This window comes from Nannobrachium achirus (genome assembly GCF_963921795.1).
Source record: "Nannobrachium achirus genome assembly, chromosome: 22".
In the NCBI taxonomy this organism is placed as follows: domain Eukaryota; kingdom Metazoa; phylum Chordata; class Actinopteri; order Myctophiformes; family Myctophidae; genus Nannobrachium; species Nannobrachium achirus.
Genome location: NC_137829.1, coordinates 8,409,654 through 8,427,665, shown reverse-complemented (window position 1 = coordinate 8,427,665; position 18,012 = coordinate 8,409,654). Strand labels below are relative to the sequence as shown.

Here is an 18,012-nt window from a genome sequence, read left to right as displayed (position 1 = left end):
AAACAGACAATACAGTACAGAACAACACATACACAAAAGACAAGTTATCAATACATCAATACAGAAAAAAACGATCCATTCCTCCTCGTGGAAATTCCACCAAGGAGGAATGGAGGAAAGAAGCGGCCAATCAGCGTTGATGTTGGGGCCCACTGACAGCACGTTCCTTCTTCTCATCTACTTGGATACAAGCTAAAACAAGGCTTTAAAATGTGTTTTATGCTAGTTACTACCTGTCAATACATCACCCTTGACCCTATACTTCATCATCATTCATGACAAATGGCAAAAATTAATGTCCTTTGACACCTTTATGAACATTTTCTGTCTTTCACTGTCCACCTAAATGGGAAAAAAAACTTTTACATTATGAAAAGAAAGCTTCTTCTGAATCCTGTGAGATTAATACATTTGTTGTCCCTTGTAGACCGACTGTGGCTGGTCAAGTCATCATTGTGATGTCAGAACAGGTCAGTGCAAATGAATTCTGTCTTGGCCATTCATTTGCAACATAACTGTGATGTCAGAAGAGGATGAGGTGTGACAGACAGACAGACAGACGGAAGGACAGACATGAGCTGGAGGTTTTCACCTACCGTCGCGATTATGACCAACACTTATAACACGTTATAAACATTGTTATAAGTTGTCATGCATTATTATAAACATTTATAACAAGTATTATAATGCCCAACAAACATACACACCCACAAGACTTTGTGAAGTCACTTGGTCATCTTCGCAAGCGAAGGACAAACATATTGCATTATAGAGGCGATCTTTAAGTAAAGTGTTACCCCACACACCCACACCCACATACATATACCCGTATTTTCCGGACTATAAGGCGCACTTAAAAGCCTTTCATTTTCTCAAAAAACTACAGTGTGCCTTATAGTCCAGTGCGCCTTATATATGGATCATTGACATTGACATTCCCTTTAGCACAACTCCATCTGTTGGATGCATAACACAATCTATTATGTGCGCCTTATAGTCCGGTGCGCCTTATTATGAAAACAGTTCGAAAATAGACCATTCATTGACAGTGCGCCTTATAGTCCGGTGCGCCTTATAGTCCGGAAAATACTGTACACACATATGCTTATCAGCACATGAAGTTGAATCCTTTCTACAGTATTCTTGTTGATTTCTCTTGTCAGAATCTTTTTTGCTCGTCTTCTTTGTGAATGTGTCACTGCATGGTAATAAGTTATTGGCATGAGCTTACAATTGTGAATGTCAATACAATAACAATAGCTCAGCTCCTCTGCTGCAGGATGGACAAAACAAGGCACTTACTGTACCGTTCAGAGGATCGTGGCTTTTGAGAAACTACAGTAATTACTGCACTGCTATGGAAACAATTATATTGAATGAACCACAACAAAAGATTCTGCTGACAATTTTGTGTTCTCTAGTGGTACATTTCTGATAGCATTTTACCCTGCTTACTGTAGTTACAACAATAAATCCCCATCTTGACTTACACGTTACTGCTCGGTAGGCCTTGCAGTACTCTACATAGGACTCAATATTCCTTTGCACCAATTATTGTTATTTGGGGAAAATTAGACAAATTTAAACAACATCTAAATGAATTACTATATTCACAGCTGCTGACAGAGACATGAGGACAGGACCATTGGTTTCTTTAGGCTTATACATCAGTCAATCAATTTGTTCAAAACACATCTGTTTTAATCATATCTAAATTGAATGATTTTCACATAACATCTGTTCCTCTTTCTTTTGGGTTGTGCAAAGTCACAGGGTCAGTAATGACCAAATCCCATATGTGACTGTAATCGTGACATCCCATGATTTATGCAAGTTACTGTGAACTTTGAACAGCCTTGTTCATTCTGCATACAGCCAATGAGGATAAACACAGCACATCCTAAGTACCATTTACCAGAATGCAATTCTTCCATGTTTGTGCTTTGCCAGTTTCTGTGATAAGATTTCCCCTACAAATAGAACATAAACAGTTTTATGGCAGCGAGAGGAATCTGTTCGCCCCAGGAGGAAGCAGCAGTTATAGCAGTAGCACAACGCTAAGCCACAACAGTACACATTTTGTATGGAGTTATGCTCACATTTAAAAAGAGCAACTAGAAAATACTGTTCCTGAATAAACAGTTTGGGCTTGCTGTGTTGGTAGCCAGTAGTTAGTAGTTAGAATGTTGGTAGTGTTACTTATTGAACAGTGTATAGTTTTAAGTAGGGAGTATTTTGATGAGACTGCGTGCTCAAATCTAGTTTATATTTTAGTTTCAATTACTGGATGAATTGACTATCTTATCTCAAAACAAAAATGACAGCCCAACATCTCCATTGCCACACATCCCAATCACATATTAAATCAAGATTAGAATGGATCATTATTGATGAATCTATTACCTACAGTATGACTGACCAGGCACAATATTAGGCCATTTCTGTCAGACACGTTCGCTGTTCATGAAACAGTCTGGCTGGCAATTTACAGTGGGAAAACAATACATTTTATGGGCAAATATTAAACAAATGTTTTGCATATCAATTAAGTTTCCTTTATCTTGTGTACTGGGGGAGGAAAGCCATTTCTGTCTTTGTACCGTTATGTGTATTGTGTCAACGTCAAACCTTTTTTCCCCCTTTTTTACCAGAAATGAAGAACAGATTAAGAACTTGTTATCCTCCCTTTTAGGTTTTTCTCAGATAAAATTCTAATTAACTTCAACGCTGAGTGACAAGCAATGACAAGGGGTGGGCACTGGAAAAGGGCTGGTGCTGGAAGATGAATTATGGCCTGTGATAATTTAAACACTATGGCCCCAGACAATTTTTCTATAAGAAAGATACTGCAGTGTTGGCGTGATTGCCCAGTGGAATTCTGTTGAAACTCGTTTAAGATTCAGCCGGGAAGCTCATTCCCTTGTAGATAAATTCAGCATTTTTGAACACAGAAACAGGCACTCACTGACAAGCAATCTAATATACAGATAGATGAGATGCTGTCTGTCACATACAAGTCTACCTGGCTGGATGATCACTTAACATTAATCACCTTGTAATATGCTGTTTCAGTCATGGGTGATTGGACAGAGCTACTTACTGTAGGTTTCTAGATTGCCTTTAATGTGAAAATAAATAATTGGCAAATACATGTATGCTGTACAGCATGTGTAAGTTCCAATCAAGTGACAATATCACTTTACTCTGTTCATCTCTTTTTAAACACATTCATTGCTGAAGTCCACAGTAGTAGAGGAGCTTAAGGAATTAAGTGGGAATCAGTATTCTGGTTTGTGCTCACAACAGTGAGACAGAATGAATTAATATCGGACCTGGACACTTGGTCCCCTGTCACCCCAGGCATAATAACTTCTCAAGCATATCAGGGCACTCCAGCTGTGGCTCTACAGCCTTATCATTCCCACTGCAATGTTACACATTCACTACTGTCCTACCCAAATTTTTAAATCTCTTCTAAAGCATTTCGGTGCAACTCACAATTCCAGTTGAATCAAGGAGGGAATTATTAATGACAGCATCACAGAACCAATCCAAAGACTTTGGGGTGGTCCTTCATATCGGATGGTATCAGAATTGTATGCCCATATATGGCCATACCCATATATGGGACCAACCGTCTTCATACTCGCGTGCAGTGCATCGGCAAGGACCTGTGGGCATGATGGGAAGTCAGGCAGATCAGCAAATGGAGTACACTGATCTCTACATGAAGACATAGACTGGCCACTCCATATTTTGGCAGGCCTGAGACTGAACTCCATTTATGGGAATTAAAGGGACACAGACAGACAGATACAGAAAACTCAATCTGGGCATAAAAGATAAGATGCATGGCAGGGCATGCATTTCCAACTTGTATTGTTCTGAGCAGCAAGGTCAAGGCTAGTAGATCAAGTAATAGTAATAATAACAGTAATACCCAAGGTCAAGGAACATTACCAAGGATAAAATAGGATTGTGGCACATAGAGCCCGCCAAATAAAAAATCTGGATTGTGGCCTGGGCCACAGGGTAGTGGTCCATGCACCCAGGCTGGTAATCCGGCCTGACAGAGTGTTGCGGGTTCAAATCCCAATCCTGACGACCTATGCTGCATGTCACCCCCCCATCTCTCTCCCCATTTCCTGTGAACCTACTGTAATATCAATAAAGCCAAGGCAGAAAAAGCCACAAAAAGTATCTTTAAAAAAAGAACAGGATTGTCCCTTGACAAAATGAAGGACCCTTCCTTGCAAGAAATATCTTTATCATGAGGACATGAGTTGCGAGGTGGACAGATGTATTCATTTGAGAAGCCAATGCCTACATTTAAATGTAACAAAGCACATTTTTTTAAATTATGCTTTGTCATACGACAGTGTTGTGTGTAGGAAAGAGCAGATCTGTAAGCTAAGAAAGCATTGCATCTGTGATGTGCTCTTAGATCGGCAATAGTCAGATAGTGATCGTCCACAGAAAGGTTTTCTAGAAAACAGTAAATAGGGAGTCATGTGATTCACTGCATCACAGTCACTCTGCTATAAAAAACAAAGACATATAGGCCACAAACATCCTCAGAGAATGAACATTGTCAGTGCCATTCAGACTATGCTGATCAATCGCCTCTGAAATGCATTTTGCCCTTTTGTTCATAATGAGATAATGTAGGGATAGGGGTTTAGGCTATTTCATTCAATGAATAAAAGGTCACAGACCAATATCTCTTTGAAAGTGACAAAATGATTTCTTATCGATGTTGATTATCAGAGCAGTGAGTTCCACCAGAGTGTAAAGAAACATAATCGTGACCCATGATCGAGTAAGGGCGGGTTCGGGTACACTTCAGATGCAATTATCACTGGTCAGCCTCAGTAAAAATTAATGACTGACCAGGTCTTGTTCAGGCCAGGTCAGGTTGTTGTTTAACAAATATCTTTTTGGGTTTGGTCGGGGGCACATCACTAACGCAACACATTGTGTTGTGAGTTTGTAGACCAGCTATTTTCCACTAATCAATTTTGTGTAGAGAGAAACAAGGAGGGGACCTATAGTACAGAACCTTGGGGGACCCCTGCCAACAAATGATATGGGTTTAAGTGGTCTAATTTATATTTCCACATTGAAATCTGTTCCCATGTTCCTGAGTTTGAATCCATCTCACATACACCTCTCTCTGTTCTAAATGTCCTGTCTCTCTACACCATCCAATTTAAGTGAAGCAAAATGCCAAAGTATATTCTTTAAAAGAAAGTGGAATGGTCATACATCAAAGTAAAGATTTGACTCAACTCCAGTAACAGCCAATTTGTCACATGCTCTGCCTACAAATAAAGAAAGAGAAACAAATAAAGAAAGACAAACTAAAAGAGGGCTCCATTTGACATTTGAAACCTTGTGTTTCCATGAATTAATCTTGAATGAAGTATTGTAAAATGATTCACTTAATTGGGGAGGTAGAAGCTACGTTACATGGATTGCTCAAGGACTCTTCGACACCAACTCTGGGGGGGCCTGGGATCGAACTGGGAACCCTTCGGTGTTCTAATGACGGTTTCTCTACCCCTGAACCACTGCTGTCTTGTTTTATTTAATTAATACATTATTGTATTATGGAACTGTCTTCCAGCCCAGGTGATGTTCACTACTTCAAAGGAAAGTCTTGTTTTAAAAGGAAGACTCACACATACAATAATAAAACCTTAATAGTACAACCTTAGTATGCAGGCTTGATGGTTTGTGGACCTTGCCCTGTCACCATGTTGTCTTGACAACACAGGCCATCACACAAGCATTATCGTTGTAGCTACTTGCATGCTAACTTATAGCCTGACTATTATCTGATATCGGCTGCAAGAAGTAACTGTGATTCTATACTGTATATCAGCTGTTATTTTTCATCTGTTGAAAAATGTTCTGTATACCTGCACAGATCTGCATCATTTTATTACCATTTTAACCATGCACCGTAATTCGACATTGCTTTTACTATATTATTGATATCGTGATGTCACAATTAAGTTGAATCTGAATCTAACCATGATACACGCCTTCCATTTAAAACAAATTAATACTTTTATAGAGTGCTCAAGTGAGTCATCTCAGATGCATGGCGCTGGTAAGGCATAGCAACAGGTCTTGTGAGATAGTAATGACACGGTTAATTATAGAAACAATTCAGATGGCAGGTGGATTAGTGTCTGGTGGGGTGTCAAAGGTGCTCCTTCAAGCAGCTGTTTGTCCACACACTGCATTAAAAAGACGAAATGGTGACATTAACATGAGCTAAAAACCCCATCTAAGTTATATCTGCCTCAATGCTGAGATACGCCACATTACTTAAACATAGGTCTTATTGAGGCTATCTAGATCATACATGGGCAACTGGCGGCCCGGGGGCCACATGCAGCCCCCACCTTCACTTAATGCGGCCCACAGGTTGATATTGGATGATATTGATTTCAGCTGTTACAATTCCGAACATGGAAAAACTACGCTTTAATTACTTCAGTCTATGTAGCTTAATGACTAGTATTAAAATGTTATTGTATTTTTTAAGTCCAATTTATTTGTATTTAACTTAAGAACATATAAATGCATTTGAAATTGAAAAATAAAAATAAAATAAAAAGTTACTTTTCGTGCACCGCGTTTTGAGCTTGTAGATCGGCTATTTTTGCTATGTATATGCAATGTGGCCCTCTGGAGTGAGTATGAAAATGTAGTGGCCCTCTCCATCATCAAAGTTGCCCATCCCTGATCTAGATGAATACACTGTCAACTATTAGTTATGTTGCAGGCTAACACAAATTACAGACACATACACAACCAAACATCACAGTCAGCAGGAATCCAAAATGGCTTTATATCCTCTCATAAAAATATGTATGTGTCAGGCAGGCCATGATGCACTGTGCAGATATCAGTCATTTAGGCAAAAGGTGCAGCTTTGGTCATTTCAATAATTTATACTGTCATTTAAGAACATAGTGCCCCCTTCTGGCCAGACTGAAAGGTTGAACCAACAGAACAAGCATGTGATATTGAAACGGCATTGTAACATTGTAACACTGCAGCCTAACTGACAGGGATCTGTATAGATCTTCTGAACAGCTGCATCTAATTTTCTTTAAGCAATACAGCATTTGTGTTATGAAAGAGTTGCTTGACAAAGTTCGTTTTTGGTGAATGATAGGCCTACTGTATGGGTCGGTATTATCTGAGCTCTTTTAGTCCATGGGCCAGACGGGTTGTCGGTATCAAAAAGGTGGCAAAGGTTACCATGCATTTTTGAAAAGCTCTATATCTGTAGATTATATTTTGGTATGATAACCCTTTCTTAGACACAGCTAAATTGGTGTTATCAGCCTCTAGAGTTGGTGTCCCATTAACATTACATTACAGGAAAAAAGGTAAAAAAAAATAATCTGCTTTTAGTAGCATAAGAGGGGTCACACTAGGGGGTTTTCATGATGCCAAATCCATTGCAAGCATCTGTTTTGCACAAAAAACATTCCTTGGGCTATAAATGGCCTCAGAAGACGATGCATGTATTGGTGTGCATTCATGTTAGTCGGAGGCCTTAGGGTTTTATTTCTCATGCTAATCAGTCTAAAAGTGCCAAATTTTGCACAGATGTAGCCCAGGGCATGCTCTAATGATTTAGCTAGGGCGCCCGAGTCGGTGACCTTCGGGCTCCAGAAAACATCCACAAAACTCTGAAAAGTGATGACTCAACACTTTTCATCACTAAACCATTGTTTTTCTGGAGCTGTGGTGACCCCGAAGGTCACCGACTCGGGCGCTCTAGCTAAATCATTAGAGCATGCCTGGGCTACATCTGTGCAAAATTTGGCGCTTTTAGACTGATTAGCACGAGAAATAAAACCCTAAGGCCTCTGACTAACATGAATGCACAACCATACATGCATCGTTTTCTGAGGCCATTTATAGCCCAAGGAATGTTTTTTGTGCAAAACAAATGCTTGCAATGGATTCGGCATCATGACAAACCCCTAGTTTGACCCCTCTTATGCTACTAAAAGCAGATTATTTTTTAGCTTTTTTTCCCTGTAATGTAAAGTTAATGGGACACCAACTCCAGCGGCTGATAACACCAATTTAGCTGTGTCTAAGAAAGGGTTATCATACCAAAATATAATCTACAGATATAGAGCTTTTCAAAAATGCATGGTAACCTTTGCCACCTTTTTGATACCGACAACCTGTCTGGCCCATGGACTATTTCATCTGTGTTCAATCATATCAGAGACTTTTGAGTGTATTTATAAAAGCCCATTTTATTAGATTTCTAACTCTATTTATAAAGAACCTATCAAGGTTGGGCAACACTGATTTAGCAAGCCTGAGCTTCTCAGACTGGTCATTCCAGAGTATGTTCTCTTCTGCTGGCTTTAGTTAAAAGCTACCACCAGTAGACTGAACAGTGTTGATGCATTTAAGATGCATGCCATTCAGACTAGTCAATTCTCATCTCAGGGCCTGGTTGTGGCCTTGGCTTTTGAACAGCGATGGGTTCTGCAGCTTATCAAACAGTACAACACTTTTATATTTCATGGCTGGTTATCTACTCACTGTGCCGAGCAGGCCCAGCATCTTTTCTAAGCGTTAGAATTAAAATAGCCCCACAACCTAAGCCAAGAAAAATATCTTAAAAAATAAATATAAGAATTTGAACACTTGCCTCCTGGGACTGGTGATGCTCCCTCTCAAGTATACAGGCCATTTCAATGCTTCGCTTCAAAAGGGCACATTTTCATAAAGGGAACTTTAGGACATATTCTTACCTTATAGTCCAGTCATTTTAGGGTTAGACCTAGAACAAATTGCAATAGTAGCAAACTCAACTGATTTTGTATCCTCATTATGTCCTTAGTGAGGGAAAAAAAGTCCCAAGGAATCCCACCGGGGCAAAGTTTTGAAAACGACCTACCTACCTTCAATTACTATACACTACAATATAACGGAAAAAATGACTGAAAAAAAATCTGCTTTAAGTGGGATATGAGGGGTCAAACTAGGTGTTTTTAATTATTCTGAATCCATTGCAAGCATTTGTTTTGCAAGAAAAACATTCCTTGGGCTAAAAACGGACCCCAAAAGACTGAAAATTGATGAAAATTGATGAAAATTGATGAAAATTGATGAAAATTGACGTTTTGAGTGGCCATTTCTGGCCCAAGGAATGTTTTTCGTGCAAAACAAATGATTGCAATGGATTCAGAATAATTAAAAACCCCTAGTTTGACCCCTCATATCCCACTTAAAGCAGATTTTTTTTCAGTCATTTTTTCCTTTATATTGTAGTGTATAGTAAGTGAAGGTAGATAGGTCGTTTTCAAAACTTTGCCCCGGTGGGATTTCTTGGGACTTTTTTTCCCTCACTAAGGACATATTGAGGATACAAAATCAGTTGAGTTTGCTACTATTGCAATTTGTTCTAGGTTTGGCCTAATTTTGGCCTAAAATGACTGGACTATTAGCTTTCATATGCATTTGGGAACTCCGAATGGAGCAATCAAGAGGAGTTTCCACTCATTCACATATGCATATTGAAATGTATCTTTATGCAGTTGTCATTTCACTAAACAGCTGGTATTGCAGAATATATTAGGAGAACAGCTTATCACAAAGTAATCAAAATGTAATGCAAGCACGCTGATTGAAATATGCATGACAAATTGGCTTTGGAGAACATGGAGCAGGCAGGTCCTTGCACAAAAGCTCATTGAAATTCCTTTCAGTTACACTACTTAACGAGAGAGAGAGAGAGAGAGAGAGAGAGAGAGAGAGAGAGAGAGAGAGAGAGAGAGAGAGAGAGAGAGAGAAATGAATCCTGGGAGGATGATCCAAGCATCACAGAGTAAATATAACCACATTAAAGCAATCCTACGGTTCAGTGAATACAAGTACACAGTCAGACAAGATGAGCATTTGGTCATTTTATTTACAAACGTTACTGAAGAAGGTTTGCCTCAATATCATTCCAGACAATACGGTACGTTTCTTTTTTTTTTTTCTCTCTCTCAGGGAAAAGTTCTCGATCGTAATTCCAACAGTGAAAACCCAAGATAAGTGCTCTCCAAATAACCGTGAAAATGTTTAAATACATTTTGGAAATAATCTCACCTCTTATCACTTCTCCCTTGTTAGGAACATGAAGGCACATACACATGGTAAGCACAGCTTAGTTGACAACACATTTTTATAGCACAAGACTCAGCAGAAATAAGGCCTAGATGAGAGGAGATGAAGGTGCAGGTTTTCCCCCAAATCTAATCTTCTGTCTCAGATATATCATTTGTCAAAATCGGTCATGATCTGCCTCAATAATTTTAAAGACAATATAACACTTGAGAAGTGTTTTATGGTTAAAACATCTAAAAACGCTCTGGTGCATGCACATCCCTTATACTTTGTACAATTTGTAATACTTTAAGATATGAACACATTAACGTTGCTAACCCTCTCAATCACACACACGCGCACACACACACACTGTAAAAAGAATCAATATGATGATCAGCGAGGGGGGGGGGAGGGGGGACTTTGTGGAATCATAAATGCGAATGCATCTAGGCTGGTGTGTCCTGCCTGGTTTCCATGGCTGCGTTGTTCACGGGTTGTTGTCCAGAGTAGTCTCTTCATCGATCTGCTGGAGGGCAGTCCCATCACATGGGGGTTGGCTGGCCAGCTACAAGGAAGAGAACAACAGGATTACACGGCCGGTGAAGCCTGGAAACAGCCGGGCCGCACAGAGTCTGTGGTGCTTAAAACCCATTTAGAACGGGTACACATTATTGTCTATCATTATTTTATGCTTTAACTATTGAAAAATAGCAGATATACGAGCTTGTAGATCTGCTATTTTTGAAAAATTGTGAAAATTTGAATTTTGACCCGATTCTATAAGTGTCTTTTGAATCCTTCTAAGGTTTTTTGAAGAACCTATGTTTCTATGTCAGCAATCTGGCTTAGCCATCGTCAAAGAAAAGGTCCTTTTCACTTAACTGGAGCTCAGTTAGTCTGTTCTTGAGAGACTACTATGTCAGTGGTTTTCATGTGAAAGACCCCCAAACTGATATTTATTTGGCCACGGACCCCCATCTCAAAATATTTAGTTCCAGGGACCACCCCCAGAAGCAAAATTTGAGTTACAAACATTCGCTCTAAAAAATACATATATTCAAAGATTTGCACACATTTTCACGACTTTTTCAAAAATAGCAGATCTACAAGCTCGCAGCGCGGCACTCGGTGCCGCGCTGTGAGCTTGTATACCTGCTATTTTTCAATAGTTAAAGCATTCAATAATCCCAGGCCTAAATGGGTTAATGTACTCACTTTTGAGTCGCATGTAGCAGGAGTTACAGTAGAGCTGTCTGTTTCGTATCCTGACTTCGGCCCCAACCTCTGATCCTCCGAGGTCGGACTTACAGTCGATGCACTGTGGGGTTTTAGCAGAGGGCAGGGTCAGATAGGAGACTCCGCTAATTAGAGCTACACAGTTCAATCCAGAGGTTTAAGCCAAATGTGTCCTCTGTGTCTACGTCTGGCGGTGACGCTCAATTATCACGTGAAAAGCCACACCCTCCTATGACAAAGTATACCCAGTAAAACAAATCCCCAGAGTTCATTTGTGTAAATCCAAGAGCGCACAAATGTAACCAAATGTATCCGGTTACATTTATACACTCTTGGAGTGAATGAACATTGAAGATTTTACTATGTGTATGTATTGTACACTAGGCTTTAATTATAACATTCTAATTAGCACTACAGATTTTAGTGTGTAGCCTTCAGTGTCCTGCTCAGGAGTAAATCCTAATTTATTCTCCGTTGCACAAAAGCACATTGAACCGAACCCGCCGTGGATTGTGAGCAGGTATATGCGATTTTCAGCATGCAACATCCTTGTGCGAGGAAGTATAAATCAGGCTTTAGAGCACAGACTGACTGAAGGCTCTGGGATGTGCGGTACATGTACAGTGCAGTAGGAGCTGCAGAACATCAGCCACGGCAAACAGAAAAAGTGAAAAGAAATAACATCAGAATGATTGACAGACACCTGAGGATGACAAGCCATGATAACCAATTAGATGCAGGAGACCGACAGTTCAGAGAGTGAGACCCTAGTAACAACCAAAGCTCCGGGGTTAGATCAGCAACAAGAATCAAGCGTTAGGATGTTAGGAAGAAATAGAATGGAGGGAATTGATTAGTTTGGCTCACAGAATAGTGTGACATGACGAAGAGTGTGTTAGTGCAGTAAAGGGATCAGCTTCCTTTGCGATCCATCTGGTTAGTAGAGTATAATTAAGGCTGAGATAGACAAGATTAGTTTCTGTTGGGTCCGACCAAGATGGGCAAGAATCTCCTGGCCAAGGTTGTCCGACGTGGACTTTAAACTCTCACCTTAAAACATCCCAAATGATAACAGAGCCCAAGGGACTCGATGATCATGGCAGCTCCCTTTCCCAGTGGGCTGTCACAGAACGTACAGATTTTCTTGCCACTCACTGACCTAGATTACAGAATGTAGAACCATGATTGATCTGTGCATGAATTATACATGTGTGAATGTACTGTGTTGTTTTATGTACTGTTCTTTTGTGTGTGATATGAATTGAAAATAAAAACATTCAATACAAAGAAATTATGCATGTGTGAAAATATATGCATAGGCAAGTGCGCACACACACACACAATTACACGTGCACGACTGCGCACTCACACGCGAGCACGACTGCGCACACACACGCACGCACGCACGCACGCACGCACACGCACAACCACACACACACACACACACACACACACACACACACACACACACACACACACACACACACACACACACACACACACACACACACACCCATACACTATCTATTCAACTGAATGGCAAAGCCAAAGGGAGGCGGAAATCTATATAGAATCGCCTCCATGTAATCGTTTGGATCTGAAGTGAGCGAATGTATATTAGTTTGACAAAATAAATGGAACCATAACACATGATTCAAAATAACAGCATGACATACAAGTTTCCCTTTTACCAGTCCCAAACCAGGGTCATGGAATCACACCTGCATCAGTGGCTCCTGGGTTAGAAGCAGCACCACAGTATCAGACAGGGTTTAAAACAGGGGTCTTCAATGTTTTCAGGCCAAGGACCCCTTAGCTGAGAGGGAGATACAGCAGGGACTCCCACTACATGTTGTATAAAATTGTGTTGCAGATTCTCATCGATTTCAAAGATAGATTCATAGACTTGTTTGACAGCACTGTCATCAGTCCATGTTGGATTCGTGTAAATGTGTTTTTTCAGACTTGACTTAACTACTTAAATTGTTGATACTAAGTACATTTGACATTTCACTCAGTACTTGGTCTGCTCTTTTTTACCTCTACACCAAACCTATTTATGCCTGAAAATAGCCAATCTACAAGCTCTCAACGCCTCACAGCGCAAGGTGTTGAGAGCTTGTAGATCTGCAATTTTTGGCTAAAGTTCTCCTGAGAATAGGGATGTGAGGGTTCAAGTTGTTCATTTAAAACAATTGTCCTATCACACAAAGACTTTGCGGCCCCCCTGTAGTAACTAGGGGTCCCGGACCCCCTGTTGAAGACCCCTGGTTTAGAAGCAAAGTTGCATTAGGGCTTTTTGCTGGCTGTTACCTGCTCCGCTGCTGAGGAGGGCGCGCCTCGGAGGGGGGCTCGGGGGAGGTGGTGGGGGAGGGAGACGACGGCGTCGGCGAAGACGAGTGCTGAGACCACAGGGACGAGGGGGTTCCTGCCCCACCTCTGAGGGAGCCCATGGAGTAAGAGGAGGGCAGGGTGGCTGAGCCGGGCCGCGGCCCCACCCCCACACCATGCCCGGCTCCGGCGCCATACGAGGAAGTGCTGCCGGAGAGGGCAGAGTGAGGCCGACTGTAGTTGGGGATGGACGAGGTACTTCCTGGCGTCCATGACGACCGCCAGGAGTTGCGAGGCGTGTCCAGGTTGTCGAGGGACTCTCCTCTGCAAAGCCAACCCCAGCCCAGCCCATGTTAACCAGTTAGTACTAGTAGAAGCATTTCCTAAAAGAATGGACTGGCGGGAATCTTCGTCTTTACTCCACAAAAAGTGAAAGATACAATTCTCAAACGGGCGACAAAAATTATGAAAAATGAGATGACAAGCCATTGCATAATGCCACAAAGGAATGTTTATTAATAGCCTTAAATAGGTCACCCTTTACAACATTTTGAGTAGGCCTTCAGACCCAATGTACATACAGTAAAGACCACTTAGCAATGCGTTTAAAGTGTCAACTCAAAACAATGCTACCTGAGTAAGGTGAGTAAGGGTGGACTTGAAACGCAATGCAAAGTGGTCTGTAGGTATACCGGTACATCCAAATGCTGTAAAGGGGAGCTTATCTAAGGCTATAAATAAATATTTTGGTTTTTGGAGCATTTCCTTCTCATTTTTCATATTTTCATAGCTTTCATCTGTACCCACAGTGATCGATGCACATTGCTTTGAATTTTTGTTCCTGTTTATTATTGATGAGACCAGATTTGACAAAAGCAGGCTGAGACTGGTAGCCGTCCATGCTTTGAGAGACAACATTTAAGCAGACAATAATTGAGGACACTGAAAACATTAGTATGTTTATGGTTATTTAACCACTTTAAATACGCGACCCCAATTTTGAGCATGCCATAAGCAAATGATGCGTTGTGAGCTTGCAAATCTCCTAATTTATAAAATACTTTATAAATGTTTTGTGGTTAAGTGGTTAAACACACAAACAATACACTGACAAAGCGCAGTGTACCATCAGAAAATAAGGGCCTACCTACCGAACACCTTTAATTCAGTCCCGTTGGCTGTTTAGTGTTTACTGACGTAATGTTTGTGTTATGGGTGAGATACTGTAGTGCAGTGTAGTGTACCTGCGCATTGGCAGGTGGATGGGCTCCTTGGGGACTGCAGCGGCGGCGGCACGCTGCCGGATCCAGCTGTTGTCCGTCAGCAGGGGGGTTTTCTTCTTCATCTCCTGCAAAATCTGCTGTCTCTCTTGCTCTGCCTGGGACTTTCCTTTCTTCTGAGAGTCTCTCCATGACGTCTCCCCCACACCACTGCCTGTCACTGGACAGAGAGACAGCATTGAGGGACAGCGTTTAATGGTGCTCCCAGAGTCTGTGGTCATTAGAGCATGACCTTTAGTACAATTAAAGTACTATGTCATTGTTCACTTTATGTAATCACTGCAATCACAATGGTATAGTGGATGCGGAAAGCATGTGAGAACATGCAACGTTTAGTTATACAGTAGGCCAAGATAAAATACCAATATTGCACTCAAATAGATTTCTGGGTAATTGATTGATTGATTGATTGATTGATTGATTGTTTAATTGATTGATTGATTAAAATAACTGCTCTTCGGATCAGTGCATAACTGTAGTCCCTGTTTTCAGAAGGTGGCATTGCCGTTTCCTGTTCCGTTACATTTTTCCATAGGCTCATTTGCTTGGCTCAGCCCATGACAAACTTGAAAATCTCTGCTTTCCTTTCCGTATCTGTGTAACGTAGTAGTCTACTTGCCAGCCCATAGAGCCCCATTGTGAACCCGGACATATTGAGTACAGTAAGGTTTTATGTTAGAAATGTTGAGTATGGGTCCCCAGCATGTAGAAACTGCCGGATGCTAACTTGCATATGTTGAGCAATTTTCATAATTTGCATAATTCGATTTATTTAGCATAATCCCCCATAATAATGGATAATATGTCAAAAACTGATTGGCTGATTTGAACAATATTAGAGTGGTTTTGGGGGTTATTGAGGATGCTGAATCCATTTTCTAAATTCAAAATGGCCGTTTTAAACCGGAAATGGCCTTATACCAACTTAAAGTGGGTGATTTTGAAAATGTCAAAAATGGATTCAGCATCCTCAATAACCCCCAAAACCACTCTAATATTGTTCAAATCGGCCAATCAGTTTTTGACATATTATCCATTATTCTGGGGGATTATGCTAAATAAATCGAATTATGCAAATTATGAAAATTGCTCAACATATGCAAGTTAGCATCCGGTAGTTTCTACATGCTGGGGACCCATACTCAACATTTCTAACATAAAACCTTACTGTACTCAATATGCCAGGGTTCAGATTCTGGCATAGGTGGCCTTCTCTTTAGGAGATCAGAAGAAGGTCTATTCATTCCAATGGGAGATGTGAACGACGTGAACACAGCTTCTGACCCATTATTTAGCCCCATGGTCACTGAACTAAATATTGGATCCCTTCTTTACAAGCCACACATCTTCCCAACATTCTGAAACTAAAATGGCATTTTTTTAGAGAGACAAATGAGGAGCTGAATTGGAAACACATGTGTTGTGTGTTTACGGTTCAAAACTACTGCCCAGCGATTCAAACAAAGCCAGGGGAAAATTAACCGGAACAGCATGCCAAGTATGCCACCTTCTGAACTGGGACTGCAGTTATGCACAGAGACGATTGAGTGGATCATGGTGTGGAACTGATTTGGAGAAGAGAAGGTTTGTGACTCGGCACACCTCTCTCTGGCTGTCTGTATCTCATGGCATTGAGGATGTGTCTCCTCTCCAGCTCCAGCTCTGACGCAGCCCTTTGAATCTGCGCCTGTTTGTCGCGCTTACGCCTCAACTCCTCCTCCACCAACCAGTGGGTCATGCCCCCCAGTTGCCCATGCAACCCTGTGGTAAGGCCCACAGCATGGTGTTTAGGTCAGAATCATTATTAGGACGTGGATATGCAATCCTATAAGTTCCTGTACACTGACCGAAGTGTACATGCCAATATGATTGTTATGTTCACAGATATGCACCGACACACCGACACACACACACACACACACACACACACACACACACACACACACACACACACACACTGACACACACAATACAATTACATGTTTATGTAAAAGGTTTTTTCATAGAACAGCCAACCATTCCAGCACTGTAGCTGATCTATAACACCTCTAAGTCTTAATTTGTGGAATTGGATTGGCAAGACTGACCTTTACTCTGCGGTTTCTCCACTTCATCGAGGTGAGGTGTGGATTTAGACTTTGCCCTGTTAATTAAAATAGATTCAAGGAAATCAATTAAGCTCATGATATTTCATCCAGCCTATGGAAACAGATCAATTCAAAAAGCCACACAGATCAAGCTGATGGTGCCTACATTGCATTTCTTTGACACGTTCATTATCATATATTTTGCAATCATGAAACATAATTTTTACTTTTAGCAACTGGAACATTGTCATCACATGACTCCCCATATTTTTACCTTTAGCAATTATATTTCTGAAATATTACAGGCAAGGGTTTCACTAGTGGATTTAATGTGATGTATTAGTATAGCAGCCTGTGGAGTGGATACACAACAAGAGCTGAACCAGCATATGTTAAATAGAGAACGCATGCATGCTCTCATGCACTAACCTGTCAGCAAATGATAGCTCAGGCTGGACATTGACAAAGCCATAGGATTCCCCACCCCTTTGGTGAAGGGATAGGTTAGGGTTTAGAGACAGGAGTGAAAGGTAGGGGTGAGGAGGAGAGGGGGTGGGGGTGTTACAGCGGACAGACGGAGGGAAAAGCACATGCATACACATCAGTGTGACTCACGTTAACGCACAGACAACGAGGCAGCTTCCAGTTTAAAGTCAGTGGTTAATTCTCTTAACATTAGCATCATAGGCGAGGCTTGATGAACAGAGCACATTTAAGCACGTTTTATAATTAGTTGCAAGTGTCGCTCGACACCAACGCTGTATCTACAACTGACTGACTGAATTTTAGTGTCAACACTTTCTTCAGTTGAAGATACTTAAAAAAGCCTTTGTGGTTTATGTGAATTTATGACAAACGTATACTTCGTCGTACGACTTGCCACTCGCATTATATCAAATTTAACAAATATTTTTCAGCGAGTGTCACACAGC

At 40.9% G+C, this 18,012-nt stretch overlaps 1 protein-coding gene across 8 annotated transcripts in view; it reads right to left on the bottom strand.

The window, feature by feature from the left end:
- Positions 1-9,955: 9,955 nt before the first annotated feature.
- The window catches only part of lmo7a (LIM domain 7a), a 65,756-nt gene continuing 57,699 nt past the window's right edge, over positions 9,956-18,012 (bottom strand). For 4 of the 8 annotated variants that reach the window (XM_080753385.1, XM_080753384.1, XM_080753389.1 and 1 more), the window contains 8 exons: positions 17,510-17,566; positions 17,081-17,136; positions 16,596-16,754; positions 14,958-15,153; positions 13,696-14,037; positions 12,433-12,541; positions 11,362-11,464; positions 9,956-10,711 (listed from right to left, as the gene is read on the bottom strand). In XM_080753385.1, the coding sequence (XP_080609511.1) occupies positions 10,689-10,711; positions 11,362-11,464; positions 12,433-12,541; positions 13,696-14,037; positions 14,958-15,153; positions 16,596-16,754; positions 17,081-17,136; positions 17,510-17,566 (1,045 nt within the window). In that variant the 3' untranslated portion in view covers positions 9,956-10,688. The remainder of the gene's footprint in view (positions 10,712-11,361; positions 11,465-12,432; positions 12,542-13,695; positions 14,038-14,957; positions 15,154-16,595; positions 16,755-17,080; positions 17,137-17,509; positions 17,567-18,012) is intronic. The other 4 variants (XM_080753387.1, XM_080753390.1, XM_080753388.1 and 1 more) reach the window with 4 other exon arrangements.